The following is a 20,782-nucleotide window of genomic DNA, read 5'->3' as shown; positions in this document are numbered from 1 at the left end:
GAAAACACACTGGTTTGACTACAGCTACCGTCACTATTCTTCACACCAGCACCAGGATCAGTGGTTTTCACTATTGTCAATATTTCTTACCTTCCTGAGCACCTAGAACTGCATTACTTACCACACAACTCTTGACAGAGCTATTTGTTCGATCCTCCTGCCTGCCTCCAGAGCTATTTTGGCTAGGGGCAGATTAGCTGTGAATAAGGTACATTTCCCCTTACCTGTTTCTGGTGTACAGCAAGCTGCCTCCCATTCTGGTCAAGTTCTTCTCACTCCCAAAAGCTGCCAACAAAATCACTGGACTATGTATGCAATTGGTAAAAAAAAGTTTCCCTTCCAACTAGAAACTATAGTTTTGTATCACTAATTAAACAAAAACGCTGAATACAGAATGTGGAAAATAAGTGTTGCTTCTTTTTAGGTTTGAGAGTACTCGCTGTCTTGGCTGATCCTGTGGTAAATCTCCCCATATTCAATATTAAAATAAGAAGTAGTAATGTAGGCTGATTATTACAGCAGGTAGATTGTCCAGTCCTTATTTTAATGGTCTCGTCTTGATTTCAATCACAGATGTACCCATTAGAGGGAATCAGAACCCAGTGCTCACATCTTTATGACTTATCAGTACATCAGAAGATCAGGGTGGAAATACATACAGATTCTTCACTGCGCCAACTGTACATGTGCAGGCTCTCAACACAAACTTAGCAATGTAAATCCAGCCGTACAGATACAACATACTCCTCTGAAGCCTTAGAAAAATACCAGTGCAACATAGAGCCATTTTACAAAACAATCATCTTTATAGAAAGGTATTTTAGTGGTATATGCTGAGGTAAATAATAAAAACAGACCCAAGAGAGGGCATGACCAGTGTTAAGGAGAACTCCGGATGAAATTTGGCCAAAAGCCTGTTTTATAAAAGCTAATATTTACCTACCAGTTACGATCCCTGGTAAGGTGCTTATTGCTGTAATACTTCAATATTATTCTTCAGTTTACAAATTGAAAAATATATGAAATTAGATCTGTATGAATGTTAGGTATTAGCTGTCACAAATTTAAAAAGGCATTGTACCAAGTTTTCTTAATTGTTTACTAACCAATTTGATTGTAGCAGGTAAATAAACTACAGCATACATTTTACCTGACACCATGCATCAAAATCACCAAAAAACCTAAGTTTATCAAAGTCCAACTCCACAAGGAAAACATGAAAAAGTGCAAATTATGTACCCAGTATTTCTGTCACAGCTGTTTTTTCTTAATATGGCATGAAAAAGGTTTACAGCATATATTAAGAAAATTCTTACAAGTGTTCACCTCAATGTTTATATATACAACATTTTGCTCAAAGTGCTCACTATATGAAAAAAACTGATTGGATAAAAATATTTAAACAGTGCTTTCTGAACGTTCAGGGAAAATTCATATAATACATCAGTCCCATTTGTTCTCCTCTTCACTCAGTGCAATGAGATGCAGAAGTCACATCAACTTCATGAAAACTTTGCTTGCCACTTTGCCAGAAAACCTCAGTTACAGTGGCATTCTTGGTGTCCCATTGGGAGTGGGTCTTTTATTTTTTTGTAGGTGGCTTTGATGTTTTCGAGATCTTACTACTTTCATTCTTACTTCAAACACTTCTTGTATGGCTTTTCGAAAACAATGGAAATTGTAGTCTATTAATCCTACAGAGACAGAAATGTTTTACATATTAATAAGGACATTCATATAAATAAGGTAATGAAAATATTGCTGATATTCTATGTTTAGTGAAATACCATACTCTCTGTCTGGAGGTCATATTCAGTAAACTGTCCAGGAATTTCTTCTGTGCTAAGCAAAAGCATATTTAATAAATACAAATAATTCAGTAAGCATTACAACTTGATACCATGTCTGCTATTAAATATACTTGCAAGTTTTAAGAGAAAACAAATAGAAGTTCATTGGCAAATAACAGAACCTTAATTTCATAAAGGGCTTTGAAGAAGTGCTCAGTATACTAGAAGAAAAACTGAAATCTTTCATAAAATATGGTGTCATTTTGGAAATCTGTTTTACAGAATAACTGTGATAGAAATAAGTAGCATCTATTAATCAAGAAATGTTCCTTTTTTGACAATACATGAACTTTGAAATGGATACTTGATAGAACTATTACCAAATCTCAGCCAGCTCTATTTCATCTTACATTGTAATTAAAAAACAACACAATAGACATGCTGTTAGGTTAGATACTTACATAATAGGCAGATCACATTACCATGTCAGTGGGCTGAATGTGATCCCACAGAAAAGCTGTAAAGCCATATAGGTAGTCAATTGGAAGACTTACTGAGTGCTACAATTCTGTAATACCACAATACAATTTTAGAATTTTGGTACTGAGCTCATGACCTCATTCAGTGTTAATGCCATAAGCTTTCTTAACTCAAATACTGCAGCATTTTCCACTTCAATTTCCCTAACAGGAGATACATATTTTTAAGTGGTTTAAATCCACTATGTTACACTTCGGGTTTTTTTCCCAGGAATTATCTTCCCTCTCCCTAGAGTTCAGACAAAATATTACTTGGAAATCATGAGGCATAAAAAGCTCATCTCCATAATAATACCAGAACTGAAGAACTGAACTGCAGAAGAGTGCAGGCTACCAAGTTTCCCAGCTATGCAGACACAACAACCTCACACAGTTATGGACAAACCCTAATGGCTGTTTATTCCCCATGGTGTCTTTTCTGAAACAGTGCTGCTAGTAAGTATGCAGAAATAACACTTTTTATGCTTACAACAGAAAGTGACTGCATCCAACATTCATATGCAATAAAGGTGGTAGAGGTATGGAGACATTTGACCAGTTTAAGTTCTATCAAAAGCTTACCAGGCTGTCAAACAGCCCAGCAGACACGATACAAGTGCTGCATTCACAAACACACCAACACTGACTGGGGAATTAATAGCACAAGATGGGGCACACAAGCCCAGATGATGGCTTGCTCTTCTGCTGTCGAGTTTTGGTCTCAGGGCATGTCACAAAGACCAGTAACTCAGTGAACATCGTGCCAGTGAGCAGAGAGATCATGAAGTAAGGGTTCAGTATTGACCTTGACCAGGGTCAGAGAGACAACAAAGAAATTTTAAGCACTTTAACTACAAAATATTAAAGCACTCCTAAACAGGACTAGGTCCAAAGTATGCAACTTTTCAAAAACCTCCTTTCAGACATAAGAAAAGCAAGAACAATCTATCAGCCAGTTTCAAAAATTTTCCCTTGGCAAGCAGGCCAGCTATTCCAAATGTGTATGCTGGTATCAACAGTTACAAATCAATGTCAGTCAAGACAAACAAACAGAGTCTACAGTTGCAGGTGGAAGCTTTACTGCATTGGATATAAGTTTTCAAATGCTTTCATATCAGAACGTTGTCAAATACGCTTATGATTTCATCCCATCTTAATGCCAACACAAGTACTTCATGCCTTTAAACATGTTATGTAAGCTTTATCAAGCTGTACTTACCTCAGTATTTATCATACAGTTAGAAACTGTTATCAGCTAATAACAACCTGTTATTCATTAACTCAGTAATATAAGGGAAAATTAATGCAATACCACAAAAGGGGAAAATACCTTTTCTCTCAAAGCTTTCTTCTCTGACAAAACAAACAAGAGCGAGGAATTTTGTCACCTCTTTTAAATAAAGGACAGTTGTATTATTCAGTTTTATGATTGCCATTGATTCTTTGTCATAAGGAGTTCCAGTGCCATCATCTTTAAGCCTAAAGAGCAATATTCAAACAAACAAGAAAAGGTAAGACACCAGATTAGCTAACAAAAGTACTGCTACATTGGTTCTCTCACCAAAGAATCTCAAACTTTATGAGATCTTCATTTTAACCTTTCAGGGGATCTCTTCTTCAAACTACACACTATGTAAACTAAGAAGACAAAGAGATTAAATTGTTTATCTGATCACACACCAAACCTTAGATCTGGGGCTAGAAATCAGATTGTTTGGTTGCCACGTGCCTGAACTGGAACCTTATTTTTCCTCTGTAAATTGCCACCCATTTGCCACAAGGCTGCTTTTCTTTTAATCAGTGCTTTATATCATGACATCATAAACATGTGAAACAGTAGGTCTGTACTGGTAAATCCAAACCCAGTAACCTTGCTTGAGCAGTGGCAGCTGACCGATAGTTTAAGACATCATGAGACTTTCCTCACGAGATGTTGGCTTTTGCAACATTGTATTATGAAAAGAGATTTCTCCTTCACAGATGCTGTGTCATGATGATCACTGTATTATGTTTTTGTACGTTGTAACATTGTAATTTTATCCTCATTCCTGAATGCACACACAGAGATTGTTAAATGGATAGTTATCACCAATCTCCCAGAACAATTAGTCTCAATAATATATTAAGTTCCACAGGAACAGAGGACAAGGAATTAATTGTAGTATCATGTCTTTAGTCTGTAACTAAAAAGTGGCAAGCAGATGTCTGGTGATAAATGCTAAATGGCTACACAACCAGGGGCAGAATGATATTTTGTAAATAAAGAGCCCCACAAGTGATGTTGTACAGATAATTATTAAATAGACAGTCCTTTGAACTACACAGCAGCATCTTTCTCTTTATAAAAATCAGCCATCCTTTGTTTTATACCTCTGTAAAACAAGTTCTTACACAGTTACTGAAGTGATGACTCCAAAATCTGAAATGCACAGTAGAATATACAAACTTCAGAGATTTTAAGTAAGTATTCAACAGTTTATTTCTCCAGTGCTTACTGCACATCTGCACCAGGACTCTCCCTTGTACCTTCTCCAAGAGTGCAAGTCTGTCAGTGGGTACAAATGCAAAGCTACCTCAGCCCACCACTCTCTAAGCATGCTGTGCATTGGCCTCCAAGTGTAAGCATCTTAATGCACTAACTCTTCATGTGCCCCTGCCTTTCCCAGGAATGGCTGGCATTACATTTAGCCAAGGGCCAAGCCACTGAAAACATAGCTTGCAAGGAGATGTACATGCCAGCCCAGGAGATTCCCACTTGCTAATGTACAAGAAGGGGAAACTGAAAAAAACCAGAAAGGTTATGTAGGGAATAGAGGACAAACAGGGAACTGAAGTGAGAGTGAAACAACTCTCTGAGGTAATTAGAGGCCACTGGCTATTAAATGAAACTAAATATGGCCCCACTTCTTTTTAAAACAGGAGGCATCCTTCTGTTGACTTCATCCCTAGGGAACAAAAAGATGATGTTTCCTTTTATTTTAGGTTGGTTTCTTCCCACTTCTTCCTCCAAATAAAATTATTAGCATAGAAAGAGGAAGATGCTCACAAAAGAGGCTGAACATAGAGCAGGGCTTGTTGCTGGGAAGGATCAGTCCCTCAGAAGCCAGCCGCTTCCTCCTCCCCTCTCCTGGCAAATTACCCATTCTCATTATTGTTTATACCCACATCACTCTAATTTTGAGGCTATCCAGATTGCCAGTACACAACTTTATGGAAAACATTAACAATTTACTTACCCATATATACAAGAAATGTCAATCACGACATCTATCATATCACAGCAGAGCTCGTAAGTTTGCATATCCACTGGAGTGCTGTCCGTTGCAATATAGATCTTACTGACTACATCAAATAAAAACGCTTTTTCAATCCCAGAATTCTATTCAAGAGAAGAAAAAAAAGAAAAAAAAAGTGGAAGCCATGCTTTCAAATTAACACCCAGCTTTTTTGTTCCCTTACTTGCCTGCTGTACAAAACAACTAGGCTAAAGAAGTTAAACTGCAATCAAGCTCATTTTGAAAGAACTGTACATACAGCACTGTCATATTTGTAACAAACCACAGTGCTCACAGACCTTCCAGCAGTATCTGCCTCTGAGCAGACATAATGCCAAATTACACTCCCAAACTTCTCCACCTGGAGAGATTACATTTCTTTTCAGTGGAAAATGCGGGGGAGCAAGGGGGGTAAGAAAAACCTTCCAAGTTCAAGCTTTTGGTGTTTTAATTGTAGCAACAGGCATAAAAGAAAGCTGGAATCCAAAGTTTTTCTAGCTGGAAATATAAGAAGATAGAAACAAAGGAAAGAAAACACTGATGTACAAAGAAGACAGTATTGTTCAGGAACTGATCTCAAAGAAACTAAGAATTTTTTTCATTGGTCTGTAGCTGTTCTACTGTCTGGTTCTGTAGAACATCTTTTAGGACCACAGGAGAAAGACCAGTGTTTTGATGGTGCCTTCAGGTTTCATGTAGCACTGGTGGTTAAAGTCATGTTTAAAATGCTAAGGCTTGTTAAAGTGATGACAGCTATGTTCCTGTCATCCTGCCAAGCTGGTTAAGATGCTCTCCATACTGGAGATGTATCGTATTCACAGCTCTGAGAAGCTAGCCAGGAATGCTAGCTCTTACCCTTTGTGTAGATAAGGTGAACTGCCATAAGGCTCTGCTTCCTGGAAAAAAAATGTGTACGGCTTAACTGAAAACAGTAGCCTTGCTGGCTATCTGGATATCAAGGGATTACACCTGAGCAGTTGTCCCAGCATGAAAAGAAAGGGCAATTTCCCAGTATTGCTAAAGCTTAGAATACACTTCAGTATCCACCTATACCGGAAGACAAGCAACTTTCTTCATCCAACTGAATTGTCTCCATATATGGGATTCCCTTTTTAACATGGTTTGGGACTGCTGCCACAGTAGTTTTGTAACCACCAAAAACCACACTGAAAATCCCTAACAAGTTTTAACAGTTTCAGCTTCTTTTGTAGTTACAGAACTTTTCCTTTTTTTCTTCTTTCTTTTCTAAGTCAACTATTTAACACATAGTTAAGTGACTAAAGTGACTCTCCTGCTTTCCATATTTCCTGAAATAGGCAGAAAAATTTCCAACACTATATATGCTAGTGAACAAGGGCCAGTAGTATTTTGGGCATTTTCTTCTTTAAAAGGCGTCATTCTTCCATCACTGCATACAGAGCTAAGGCTGCAAACATCCATTAGTAATAACAGAGTGTAGAGGTGAATTTCTTGCATTTCATAATGGAAAAGACTCTCTGAGTGGCATATTTCAATAAGTCAGTAATAAAAAATATTCAAAACAAAGTATACACTATGGATACCTTATGTATATTGGCTGAAGCACAGGATGTACAAGGAGAGTCTAAGAGAAATGGCTTTGTTCAACCTGAAGAAGAGAAGGCTCATTGCTATCTACAAATATCTAATGTAAGGGTTCAGAGAAGCCAGAGCCAAACTCTTCCCAGAGCTACAATGTTGAAGGATAGAAGGCAAAAGGCACAGGCTGAAATTCTGACTTGATGTAAGGAAAAAAAAAAAAAAGTAAGAGTGGTGGAGGATTGGGAGCATGCTGACCTGAGAGTTTGTAGAGTTTCTATCCTTCCAAATGCACAAAGCTGAACTGGACCCAGCCATAACCAGCTTGCTGTAACTGGCCTGACTCTGAACAGCAGCTGACCTCTAAAGGTCACTTTCAGCCTACAGGGCTCTATGAATCTATGTTCTTTGAGCACAAAGAACAAAAATGTATGCATATTTATGCTGGTTGTTCTGGCCACATATGGTAGTTCTGTAATTTTACTTTTTAGACAGTAATTCTGACAGCACCTCACAGATGCTGTCAAATAAGATTAATTACAAGATTCACTTGAAATATCATGTAAGTACATAGTCGTAATTAATGGCCAAAATTGTATTTGAAAATACAAGTAATTTCAGACAGAAGAAGCTGGAACATGAGACCTGCAGTGTCATTCTGGAGAAGTCAATTACAAAATTCTGTATTACACAGTTTCACTGGTACAATTGCACCCCTAAGATGCACTTTAAATTATTAGGATGTCAGTGACAATATAGTAATGTTTAACAATGAGAAATGATGTTTTCATCTCAGAGCTCCAGGTGCTGCAGCCTGCCTGTACTTGCAGTGACAGTTCAGAAAGTTCTCCTCTTGAGACGTTTGCCATGCCAGCCATTACCCGTGCTGGTAAGGGCAAAAACTGGTCTCTTAACTTAAGCTTGTTTTCAATTGCAACTAATCCATTGTGGTAGGACCTGCTGAGAAACTGCACGTATTTGCTTCCTTAGAACTTTTTATGGTGACAGAAATCTCTGTGAAATGGTAGGATGGACTGTCAGGAGTAGTAGCCACTAAATTGTACCCACATGTCTTCAAATATTTCATTTGCCAGGGTTTTTATTACAACTGTAGCTGAAAAATCAGAGGATTTCCCAAAATTTTTGTGTGGAAATCACTCAACACCCTCCTTGCTCCACCCCCAGCCCCCAAAAAACCCAAACAGAAATTGTAGAAACAATAATAACAAGTCATAAAAAAACCAGGAAAAGGTGGATAAAAAGTACTATTCAAAGAGACATTACATCATTAATACTCAGGGAAAATGGCAATAAAAAATCAACTGTTTCTGTTACTTGAGCAGGTGGGTTCCTCACTGAATGAAGGGCTGCCACTGATTAAATGACAGTAGGGTCTGAATAAACACCAGTTCTCTCTGACACAACCCTACAGTCTGAAGAGAAGATGTAGTAAAATGTGCTAAAAGCACTCTGAATCAACGTAACAATATTCCATGGTTAATCTGAACCAAGACGTTGTGAAAAATCTGCAATGAATATATGAAATTTTATTTTGGATAGGTAAAGATCATGAGGTACTTGAAATTCAAGCCATGTTTCTCAACTATTTCTTGTATGTATGATGATGTAGAAGACAGTTTCTATTCGTTAAATAGAATGGGTTCAGTAAAAGTGGTAGTATTACTCCAATTCCTAGGATAGGTAAGCAGGCCTATCTTTTTCTGTCTTTAAAGTATGAAGAGTAAGCCAGAATCTGGCCCTAAAAAGTGATTCTCAGAAGAACTTAAGAGGATATTGCCAGTCACATCCAGTTAGGAATGGATTTTGGACAATTATTTAAACAGATCTTACATCAAACAGCAGATTTTATGAATTAATTTAAAGCACTACCTTTGAATTTACAGATTACAAAATTTAAGTCATTAAATTATCAAACCTGTACATAATTTTATTTTTACTTTAATAATTGTTTCGTTTTATGCATACATTTTAATATCCCTCAAAACAAACCAAACAACCCTCAAATGAAAATCCACATTCCCATGTCACACAACTTGACTGGTTGATAAGGCGACAGTAATTAAGAAACAGGCATCCTTCTATATGAAGCTGGTAAGTGTGTTAGGTAAGATTTACATGGATTTTGAGTGCCAAACAAACTCTTATTTTATGACTTACAAGCAGTTAAATTAAAGAATGCAGAGGCAGTATTATCACACTGATGGTTCCTCAAACATGCTTGCCCACTGTGGCATTATAAACTTAGGCAAAAACCTGCTGTGAACCTGAGAGTGATTGCAGATCTATTTTTGTAATCATCAGGCTTCTGTGTTAGAAGTCTCCATGGCATGTATGAAAGCACTTCCTCATGAATGCTGGTGCAAAACCAAAAGTAGAACACGAATACACCCACACCCTGATATCCAACACGTTACCTTCCTGAGGTAGGGCGTGACCAAAATCCATGCCAAAATTTGTCGTTACTAAGTTGCCAAGGTAAAGAGGCACCCCCTAACTAATTGTATGCGGGAGAATGATGTTTAATCTTCCTGTGGTTGCAAACAATCATTCTGAGTCTCTCTGTGTACAGACAGACCATACAAGCATGCTCAGAGCATAGTGATGCAGCTACACGTGGCCCTCGGTCACCAAGAAACAGTCTGAGACTCTTTCCCATCCTGAACAGGGGAAATAGCTCACTGCCCTTGCTTTTCTGGACTTCCCATTTATTTGAAGTACTTGGTCTTCCTTACAAATTATACCTGATATTCAAGGTATGATTGGGGCTGGGTGTTCCAGACACACGAGCAACTGTCATCAGTCATTCAGGAAGCTGCTTGTGCTCAGTTCATGTGGAGATTGTGTACAAACCCTTCACCAAGTCCAAACAGTGAGGAGACGCCATACAAAGCTCTGACACAAAATGAGTGACTGGGGTGACTCTGGCACAAGGAAGACTGTTATTCAGACAGCTTTCTCTGTAAGACTGTGTGCCAAAACCACTATCTAAATGGTCTAGAATTGTTGGCATCATTTCTTCATTACCTTTCTGTCATGGAGTTTTGAGACTACGTGATAATAACTAATATACAGTCCAGCTGGTTTGGAAGAAACTGATCTTTGTAGTAAACCATTCATTATGGAACAGTATAAATATGTTGTTTAATAGTAAGAGAATAATAATTTCTTATGTCAAAATCACAAAAAGACACAACAAAATACCTTGCTTGGAAATTGAAGCTTCAGAAATTAGTGCTAGATCCAAGTGCAAAATTAGAATACTGTGAGAAAGGGTGCAGTTTTTGGAGCCACTATGACCACTAAAATAGGGAGTTTCCCCTTTTCACAACCTACTCACTGTGCTCCCCTTCACTCATTGCCCCATGTTTCCATCTCTTACCTTGTGTCATAACAAGAGCATGTTGGACTCCTCCACCACCTGCTTTTAACTAAATTAAACAGTGCATAAGTGCATGTCATAGAAACCCCGGGAGGGAACAGGTGAGTGTCAGAACCACTACAAAGGAAAGGAAGGGATCAGACATACAAGAAGAGTGGAGCAAGCAATCTCTTCCACAGTGATAACAAACCACTAGAGATACAAAGCTCCCTAACTGGCCTTCAAAGTAACTATGGAAGTGGTGAAAGTTGTGGTAGACGCTACATCTAAAAATTTCGCAACATAAGAAGATTTTCTTAAGCTTGGTAAACTTCTGATACAAAGTAAAATTAATTCTGGGAAGCACTATAGACAGCTCCACAAATGAGGTCGGATTAGATTATGTTCTTTTAAGTATTTATTCATACAAGTTTTAAGCACGACTTAAACAAATGCATGCAGCACAGACTTTTGCAACATTCAGATTGATGCTACAATGTGACTCAGGAAATACTGTGAGTATCTCAGCAGCTCACCAATGCTGTTTAATAGAAAGGGAGGTGAGGCCAAGCTGCATGGAGGTGCATTTCAACTAAGTTTTGATACTTTCTCTGAGAGTTCACACTGCTCATGATCTCTAAGAAGGCAGTGAACAGAGTATCTGAACATGCATGTTGGACATAGTCAGATCTACAGACAAAGGATATGGTAAGTACTTACTGAAATAAAGATGTTAAGCAGGTTTTCCAGTGTTGGGAGCTGTGGAATCAGTTTCTGTACCACTTTGCTAAATGCTTCAAATATAGAATGATCATATATGCTTGTCAGATAAAAGCTGGAAAAAAACGTCACCACATTTTCTTTTTAGCCACATACTGTGAACATGATGTACCTTTCATAATATGAGTGAAATAAAATATTGTCAAACAGTAAGTGTCTATAGTAATGCAATTACCCTGTGATCAAAAGTCATGATATGATTGCAGCACAGGACTTCATCTCTCTACTAAAAAAACCCCCAACCTAGACACTGAAACCTAGACCTTGATGTAGAACTTTTTAATGCGATTCCCATGCTGGTATCCTTACAAAACTATTTATCAAATTGCAGGAGGGGAGTATTACTGACTATGTCTGTTGTGATCTAATTTTTGAAAGCTGTGGACCCATTTATCAGTGTAGTGATGCAGTCAGTCGAGTAGTTAAGAGCTCTAAAGCTGGCATGTTCACAGAGCAGGCCTCTCTTTTTAATGTATTTGTATTTGGTTTTAAAGTGCTAAGAAAGCCATGACAAATTGATGTCCTCTGGTTCCCAGCCTGCAGAAGTCCACTATTTGTCACTATTTGCTACAGTAATCCACTTTACCGGAAGACACAAGACAAAAATACAGCACAGCTCCTCCTAAGTGGCTTCAAGCCAGCTGCAGCAGTGAGCGACTGGGAGGGGACTGTGTGGCAGAGAGCTTTCAAAGAAGCAGAAGTGATGTAGTGGCATACACTCCACTGCCTGAAACTCTACTGGTTGCTGTCACTGTCCAAGCCAACTTATTTCAAGACAGCAACTGCAGCAAAAACTGATAGGACCCTGGCATGTTTGTCATCTGTTATTAAGCAGCTCTCCATCTTTCACTCCAAGACAGCAATCAGAAATAAGATACTTTGGCTCAGGTCAAATGTAGCATCTCTCATTATCCCTTTCCTTCATAGATCAAAAGCATGTTGCCTACTACTTCAAGAGAACAGAAAATGGTAACTTGTCAAATAAACTGCTCTCCTCTTTAGCATTCTCTGCACAGCAGCTTTTCTCACCTGAGGTGAATCTTCTCCAATCCAGCATCTGCAAGGTCATCATTTGCCCTCTGGTGAATATCCCTCTGCGTTTCAATCTTGTGATCATCAGATAAACCATCCACTTTATGGATAAAGATTTCAAAGTTGATATCTGGATTCACTTTATAGGCTCTGGTCACAGTAAGATGCAGCCGAGCTAATGCTTCCATATAATCATCCTAATAAAGGAAAAAGAAGAGCTACAAGTTATGAAAGTATTTAAAAATATATGTATTAAATTTTATGATACTTATTTTTAGATAGTACTACAGCTCAACAACAGCTTAATTTTTTTAATGTTTTATAAGTAGAAGCCTGAGCCTACATCCAGCATGTGCACCAATCTCATGCTGTCAGCACTGAGGAATCTGAGTAAGAACCTTGAGATGTTAAAACAAATTAGTTAAACTTCCGAACATACTGCAGAGAGAGATTAAAAATAGCCAAGCAGCTCTTCAAGTTTTAATGACTTCTTTTAATGTGTGTTTGTGATATAGATTATTTATTTGCTTTGAAAAAACCCTATGCTTTCCAACCCATTTGTCTATTGCTGAAGGAAGAAAAGAAAAGAGTAGCTTAAAGCCCCTTTTTTTTACCTGAGAATCAATAACAAATATCAGTGCTCCAGTGCCTCTGAAAATCATCTCATAATCAAACGTAGGGTCAAAGAAGTCAATTTGCCCAGGAAAATCCCATATCTGAAAGTTGACAAAGGAGCTGTTGGAAACATCCTCTCTGCAGATCTTGTTTGTGCTCTCCAAGAAGAGAGTCTCATTCGGCGACATTTTGTGAAAGACAACTTTCTGAATGGAAGACTTTCCACTTCTTCTCAATCCCATGAGCAGGATTCTTGGCTTAACTTCAGTACTGAAGGGATCATTGAAATCCAAAACTGAATAAAACCACACAAGAAGAAAAGGAATATACTATGGCAATATAATTAGTAACTGCCAGATAGCATGCATTTGATATTTATTTTCAGGAAATTTTTATTTGAATTTATGCAAATGTTACCAATGTTTAAGCTTGGAGAGCAGTGCTACAGGCATTTTAACTTATTTGCCCCTTAGGCTATACTACCAGAAAATCTACTTCTCACCTCTAAGACACAAACTGTAGAAGCCTTGACTGCTCTGTTTGTACATGAAAAATCTGTTATCACACAGACATCCTAAAATACCTAATTTTACTCTAATTAACACTATGCCAGATATATTCTTCTTTAAAAGAGTATCATCTGATAACAAATACCCTTTTCAGCTGATAGCTACATCACACTGCTGGAAGAACAGAGTAAGACTGTGTTAAGTACTTCTGCATGATCTTCCTACCTGAGGGCTTCCCTTCTCTAAAATCAATCAACCAATAAATAAATAAATGAATGAAATCACAAATGCAAGGAGCTACAGGAAGAGTTCAACTCAGCAGGCACACAATTCTTCTATGTTGGAACGTACAATACTGAGCTCATGAGGAGTCCTTTTCTAAGGTGCTTAGGATTTTACCTGCTGCTCAGTCATTTGTGTTACAGTCTGTAAAATTTTGTTACCCAATAAATAAGATTACAGCATATCATCTGCCTGTTTGTAAAACAAAGGCCTGGAAACACAGGAGTTTCACTGTGTTACCTACCCCAGTTTGAAACTGGTACCACTTTTCCTGGTGCTGATGCAAGTTATATCAGCATCAAGCAGTTCTAACAGTAAACTATGCTGTTATATCTCTAAGGACATGAATGCATAGCTATGCGTTCCTGTAGGCACACCAACTTTAGCTTCAGGTATCTCCAATCAAAACACCTACAGCAGTTTAAATTGCTGCATTTAGTTGGCCTGTAACTTTGAAATGTCTTTTGGTGCTGAGGTGAAATAGCACTGCCCTTATACGTAAAAAGCTTTCTAACACCTCTGTGAAACTCTTCCTGCAGTGTCAAACACAAGCAACGCAAAAAAATGAGTTGTCAGTGCTAAATCCACAGAGTACAACTCAGAGTACACAGAGGTCAGGTTTAAAATACTGATCACACAACAGGCTAACAGGCTACTGATCACACAACAATCTGGTGATGTTTGGTAGACCTCCCAACCATTGCACTACAGACTATTCAGATAATACTTCATAGCACAACATAATTGCATTGCATTTCTTTCCCTTTTACTGCTGGGTAAGTTTTGAATTGCGGAAAACTGGCACATATTTATTCATATGCATAATTCTTGAATATGCCCTGCATACATTAAGCTTTACTTCCAAAATATGAAAATCCAAACCAAGAAACCTCAGCAACAATTTGAACCTGTCAATTTATTACATAGCCCTCTCCTCCAAAAAAGATGGAAAGCTTAAAGGAATCCTTTGCCTAGGAACATGTTTTGCACCCAGGGGTGGTAACCACATCTTGTGTCCCTCAAGCCTCACTCACAGCTTCCAGAAACACAAGAGCAGGGTATGTCTGCCAGGAAGGTACAGAAGCATGTCCAGGTCTGTTTGTGCCTCCCAATTTGAGTGACAGAGAAGTAGAGCTTCTCAAACTGAAGGCATTGCAGTGTTAGCATAAAACATCTCCTGGCACCATCTACTGGCTTGTGGGAGGTTGTGCCACTCGGTGTAGCCCTGTGTCACCAGTGACTGACAGGAGTTTTCAACTCATATCGGTGGGATACTGCCCATTTCAAATACAATTGAAAGGCCTTGGCAGTTATTACCACTTACTGTGGTCTTGTCAATTATCACACATGAGCACTGCCAGGCAGGAGTAGTGCACAGGGGAAATGCCTTCAGGCAGAACAGGGATAGGTAACTGTAAGAATCTCATCCTACAAACACAGCCACTTCTGCTGATCCACACACAACAAATTTAGGAAGTAAGAAACTGAGGTCAACATGCTGCTCTACTCTTCCCATCAACTTGAACAAGGGTAGTACCTCCTGTGGCTGAGAGAAATATGTGCCCTACATCACTTCACACCTACAGAAAACATCAGCTCTAAGATGATGTAACGAAATTTTATGTTTTGGGGGTACCGTGTTGTCAATTAACCAAACCAAACATGCAAGATTTAATGGCGTATCCTCCATTTCACTCTGATTTTTGGCCAACAGAACAGAAAATAATTCATCCAAAGCTTTAAACAGACTTTATAAAAGCATATAAAGAACAGTCTTCAGGTTGAGGTTTTATTGCATGTTTCAAAAAAAAAAAAAGCCTCCCATTTGCTCTGTACACAACTGAACTTAAAAAGTCTCATCTACCATGGATTTGTACTTTGTGTCCCCTTCCTCTTCCCACCACAATAACACCAACTTCCTCCTGTATGTCTTATGACATCTCCTCCAAATAACAGATATGACATGCTGTGGCTGATCTGGAGCTCAGCACATTTCAGCTGGCTACACCGTGTACACCCGTCTGCCAGCTGCTGCCACAGAGAAAACACAAAGCTGCTCCCCTGTTCCTCTGAGGACACTTCATTTAGCTTTCTCCTCTCTTATGAATGCCAGTTTTCCTCAAACTTGTGGGAACTTAATAAAGTTTGAGACGTCTTTTGTTCAAATTTGGTTGAAGGTGGACAGCAGTTTCCAAGGTTCTGACCATTGACGAGACAACCTGAGGACAGGCTACCTACCTAACTTCCTTTTCTTTAAGAAACAAGCTAAAAACCCACATATATCTGAAGAAGTATTTTAAATAACTTGGTGTTTTTATGTTGTTGTATTAAATTATTCCAGGCTGTTAAGATTTTTACTGATTGTAGTGCTTAATACCAAGAAATTGCTTTCTATTAAAGCCATACAAAAAAAAATGCAGTTGCAACTGCAAACAGAATTAGCAATGAGAGGAATGAAGACCAGCTCTTCTGCTAGTAAGACTGTTATTTAGCTTTTGAAATCCTGCCAGTTCAAAGACAGGGAAATGTTAAGAGTATCATCCAAACCTGATGAGATAGCAAGGCTTCTATAGCACTTCCCTCTCAGAGAGAGTTAAGAGATTACCTTATATGTAAAGGAATTGGACGATGCTTTGCCTGCCCACATTCCTTTGCAGGAGTACTTGACAACTCCTTTTTTAATTTGCCACAGAAATGCCAGTAGATGTATCACTGCAACTTCCCAGACTAGGTTACTGAGTGAGATCATAATATGCCCAAGAGAAACTAAACTCTTCTCTGTTCTATAACGGGAAAGATATTTTTCCCTATTGTGAGATGCAACACATTTCCTGCTTCATTCACTTCTGGAAAAAGTAAATGTAAAATGCCAGTCTCTAATGCATATCAACAGCCCTTCACATTTCAACTTTTCTAACCAGCCATAAAGCACAGAAGCCATGCTGGTTAGAGACTATATCCTTTGAAGTATTCACAAATTTAACTCAACAAACCAAAAAGCACTTTCTCCTAGAGAAGCACTCAATTCCTTACAAAACTTCTGTTAACTGCATTTGTGTCCTAGCTAAGGGAGTGTGTTTTGCATGCATTGCAACATGCAGAAGAGCACAGCTCTGAGGAGTTGAGAACTGCACGTAGCAGTCCCGACCTGTCTCACCAGGATGCACAGTACACAACGAATACTTTAATATCTCCTTTATGCTATTAGATACACATGGATAACTAAAACAGTTTTTGAAGCCCATCCTGAATTCCAGATCAATTGCAATTAATTATCAAAGCAGGTGACTATCAGTGCTTCCCAGGTGTATGGGATGGGGATGCCATGTTCTGTACATCCCACCAGCTTTCAAACATCCAAATAAAAAACATCACAGCTCATCTGTTCAAGTAACATAAAGCCAAAAGGAATTGTTTCGCTCATGTTACCATCTGCAAGTAACAAGCCTTGGAGTCTAGTTTTGAACTAATACAGCTAATAATGTGGTTTTTTTTCCCACTAATACAGTTATATTAAGTTTTAACCATTTCTGTGTAAAGGAGAGGTAGCAGTCCCAAACTTTCTACTCTTACCTTCAAACCCATTCATCTTGTAGCATTTCCAGTACTACCGTGACTGTGGTATTTGCAGCACTTTGGATTGCTGTCAAGACAATGCCCTTACAAAACACATACAATGAACATCTTCAACTTTAACAGATGGCCTGAGACTAAAGAGTTAACAGAAAAAGCTTGTATGCAATAAAGAAGGCTGTTCAGCTACTGTGGGTTCATAGACATTGAAGAAACGCCTGGTGGAAGGAAATTCTTGTGGCTACAGAAAAGACTCAGAACCAGAAGACCTGGTTCCACACTGCCTCAAGTGCAGCACTCTGCAATGCTATGTCTTAAAGCCACTTCCTTGGACACTCTGCAGAGGGCTTCTAAACACTTTTTAATTGCATATTAAAAAAAAAAAATATGACTAGGCTTTATGTAAGTTTTAGTGTTTTCAAGTCTCTGAATATGTGTAAAGTAAGGACAAGAGCCATGGTTTTAGCCATTGAAGCTGGAGACACAAACCCAGTATGGAGTGAGAGATGACCAATATGGAGTTTTGAAATCTTCTGCATGCTTGCAAGAATCAATTATGCTTTTACTTTTAAGCCTGGCTTCTCTCTTCACTGTCAACAGCCATGCATTGAAGTCATCCTTCTTATACTGCCCTTTTCATTCTTTCTTTGTAGAAAAGTGAAGGCTATGATACTGAATTTTGGACTACTTGCTGTGCAGAGCCAGGAAGAGAGGACAAAAAATAAGGGAAAGCCCCTTGCCCTGCAGCCCAGTGTTACACAAAACACAGACCTGAATCCCAACCCCCTCCATTTGAGATGCTGTATGCCTCTTTCTCCAGACAATTCAAAATGAAACAGAAAACCAGGGAATCTGGACAGTTAAAATAGATTTTGTTTTAATCCTGTGTAAAAAAGTCCCTGCATGGACTGTCTTCTCCTGCTATTCACTATGTAAAGGTTTTTTTCTGTTAAGTACAATATTTTGGTGTTACTATAAAGAAGCAATTGCAATTTTTAGCAGTCTAACAAGTTCCTATTCAGAAATATCCAAATAAATTCATCTGAACACAGAATATGGATTACTTTCTACAGACAATATTAACTCAGTGTAGCACTAAAGAAATTAATTAGAATTTATTGTCTTTGCATCAAAATGAAGGCAGTTCTTTAGCAAGTTCAAGTAAGACTTTATTTAGTCTCAGTTATACTCTTACAGTCTAACATTCCTATGGCTTTTAACCATGAAGGCTTATACTCAAAGCACTGACCTTCCTCCCCTCCCCAAAATTACATTGGTCAATGCAGCACCTCCCATGGCAGCCTGTAGGACCGGGCCTTTAAGGAGAAGGGCTCCACGCACTAATATAGAAGTAGACTTAAAACATGTGGCCTTTTATTATTCTCTTATAAAAAAGCACTTCTTTTTTTATCCTGCTAAACTGAGAGTTCTCCAAGCTCCTTTGTGAAATATGTCTCAGAAGAATGAATTCAGGCTCTGAATGAACGCAACAGGCTCTGAGCTGGCATTTCCTTTTTCTACTGAATGAGACTGCTTTTCCTGGTAAGCCCGTCCTTCTTAGCATCACCATCCATACTGCCACGGACATGCAGTGAGTAACGCGGGTCCTCACAAGCACACAGACATTTAGCAGAGCCTGCCACCGTGGGACTGACACTCGCAGCTGCGGAGGAGCCCCGGACACAGAGCTGCGTGTGGCCGCTGCCTTTTATAGCGTGACACCCAACCCCCCACCTCCTTGGCACACTCGGGTCACATCACCAGGCTGTGGCCTCTAATAACTAATAACTCCCACCCCAGACAAGAAGAATACTGATGAGAGATTACACACACACTTTGCCTGCACTCCCCTTGCCTCCTTCCCGACGTTTCCTGTTACCTGTCGGCCCTTGCCCTGCTCCTGCCTCAGAGCTCCCTGCACCCCCTGACCCACAGAGTACGGTGTCCTCGTCCCGGCCCTTCCCATGGCCACCTCCGCAGCATCCCCGCTCCTCCCGGCCTCTCAGCGCCCACCCCCGTCCCCAACTGGGCCTGCCCTCCCTCTGGACGCCTCATCTACCCCGCACCGCTGTCCCTGGCTCCCCTCGTGCCCCAAACCCCGCGGGGAGCCTCGCCTCCTCCCTGACCCACATCCACGGGCCGCCAAACCTCACCTCCTGGCGGCTGCCCCGTGCCCCCCGCCACCGTCCCGACCTCACCCCCGCCCCCGCCCTGCCTTACTCCACACCCGCACTCGTTGCCGGCCGCTGCCCCGCAGTCTCCTCCGAGCCCGATGCTGCCTCTCGGCCCTCCGGGAGGAGCCCCAGCCTCCGCCCCCGCAGCCCCGCGGCCGCTGCCACGCCGCTCCCCGCCGCCCCCGGTGCCGCTGCGGCCGCCGCGAGCGGCACTCACACGCCTCATCGCCGCCGCTCTCCGCGTCGCCGTCCGAAAAGGACTCGGCCCTGTCAGCGTAGCCCGCCAAGCCCACGATCTCCTCCTCCTCTTCCTCCTCCTCGTCCCCCTCTTCCTCCTCCGGCAGCTTCCTCGGCACCTGGCTCATGCCGGCCGCACTCCTCGCGGGGCTCCGCGGCCCCTCTGCCTGCGGCGGTCGGGGCGCGGGGGTGCAGGTCCCGCGCTGGCGCCGCGCCCGCCGCCGCTCCCCTCCTTCCCCCCGCACGGCGCTGGCGGAGCGCGGCGCAGCTGCCGGCGGGGCGGGCGGGGAGGCGGCGTGACCCGCGTCACCTGACGCGCCCGGTCACGGGCCGCCGGGGCCTCCGCGCTCGCCCGAGCCCGCTCCTGCTCCCAAGCCCGGCCCCGCCGCTGGCACCCTAGCGCCGGCGGGCATAGCCAGGCGCTCCGGGCTCACCAGCGGGTCCGGGGACTGCCGGCGCCGCCGCCGCCTGCCCCGGCCCTGCTGTCCCGAGGGACACCCGTGGGAGCGGCGCACATGCGAGGCGCTGCTCCTGGCGTGCGGGGCACCATGGGTGGGCGAGCGGAGTGGCCAGGTGTGCCAGGCAGCGGCACCGAGATGGCACCTGGCCCTTCTGTTACAAGCAGCCCTGCTCAGAACCCTTAGAGTCATAAAATCAGTTAGGTTGGAAACGACCTCTGAGGTCATCGAGTCCAACCTATGACTGAACACCACCATCTCAACTACACCGTGGCACTAAGTATCACGTCCAGGCTTTCCTTAAACACCCCCAGGGGCGGTGACTCCACCACCTTCCTGGGCAGCCCATTCCAATGTCTAATCACCCTCTCTGTGAAGAATTTCTGCCTGATGTACCACCTAAATTTCCCTTGAGGCAGCTTAAGACTATGTCCTCTCGTTCTGTCACTGGTTGCCTGGGAGAAGAGTCCAACCCTTATCTGACTACAACCTCCTTTCAGGTAGTTGAAGAGAGTGATAAGGTCTCCCCTGAGCCTCCTGTTCTTGGTCATGTCATGCAATCTCACCCGGCACAAAGCCCAAAGATGGACTCGGGACTCTCCT

General features: G+C 41.1%; 1 protein-coding gene across 1 annotated transcript; it reads right to left on the bottom strand.

The window, feature by feature from the left end:
* Positions 1 to 523: 523 nt before the first annotated feature.
* RRAGD (Ras related GTP binding D) lies at positions 524 to 20,011 on the bottom strand. Its single transcript, XM_069011161.1, has 7 exons — positions 19,702 to 20,011; positions 12,946 to 13,241; positions 12,329 to 12,528; positions 11,240 to 11,354; positions 5,545 to 5,687; positions 3,639 to 3,787; positions 524 to 1,694 (listed from the first exon to the last, which is right to left on the bottom strand). The coding sequence occupies exons 1-7, from the start codon at positions 19,847 to 19,849 to the stop codon at positions 1,543 to 1,545; spliced, it is 1,203 nt and encodes a 400-aa protein (XP_068867262.1). The 5' UTR covers positions 19,850 to 20,011; the 3' UTR covers positions 524 to 1,542.
* Positions 20,012 to 20,782: the final 771 nt, after the last annotated feature.

This window comes from Aphelocoma coerulescens, chromosome 3 (assembly GCF_041296385.1).
Source record: "Aphelocoma coerulescens isolate FSJ_1873_10779 chromosome 3, UR_Acoe_1.0, whole genome shotgun sequence".
NCBI lineage: Eukaryota > Metazoa > Chordata > Aves > Passeriformes > Corvidae > Aphelocoma > Aphelocoma coerulescens.
Note: the sequence above shows the minus strand (reverse complement) of the source record. Positions and strands in the feature narration are given on the sequence as shown.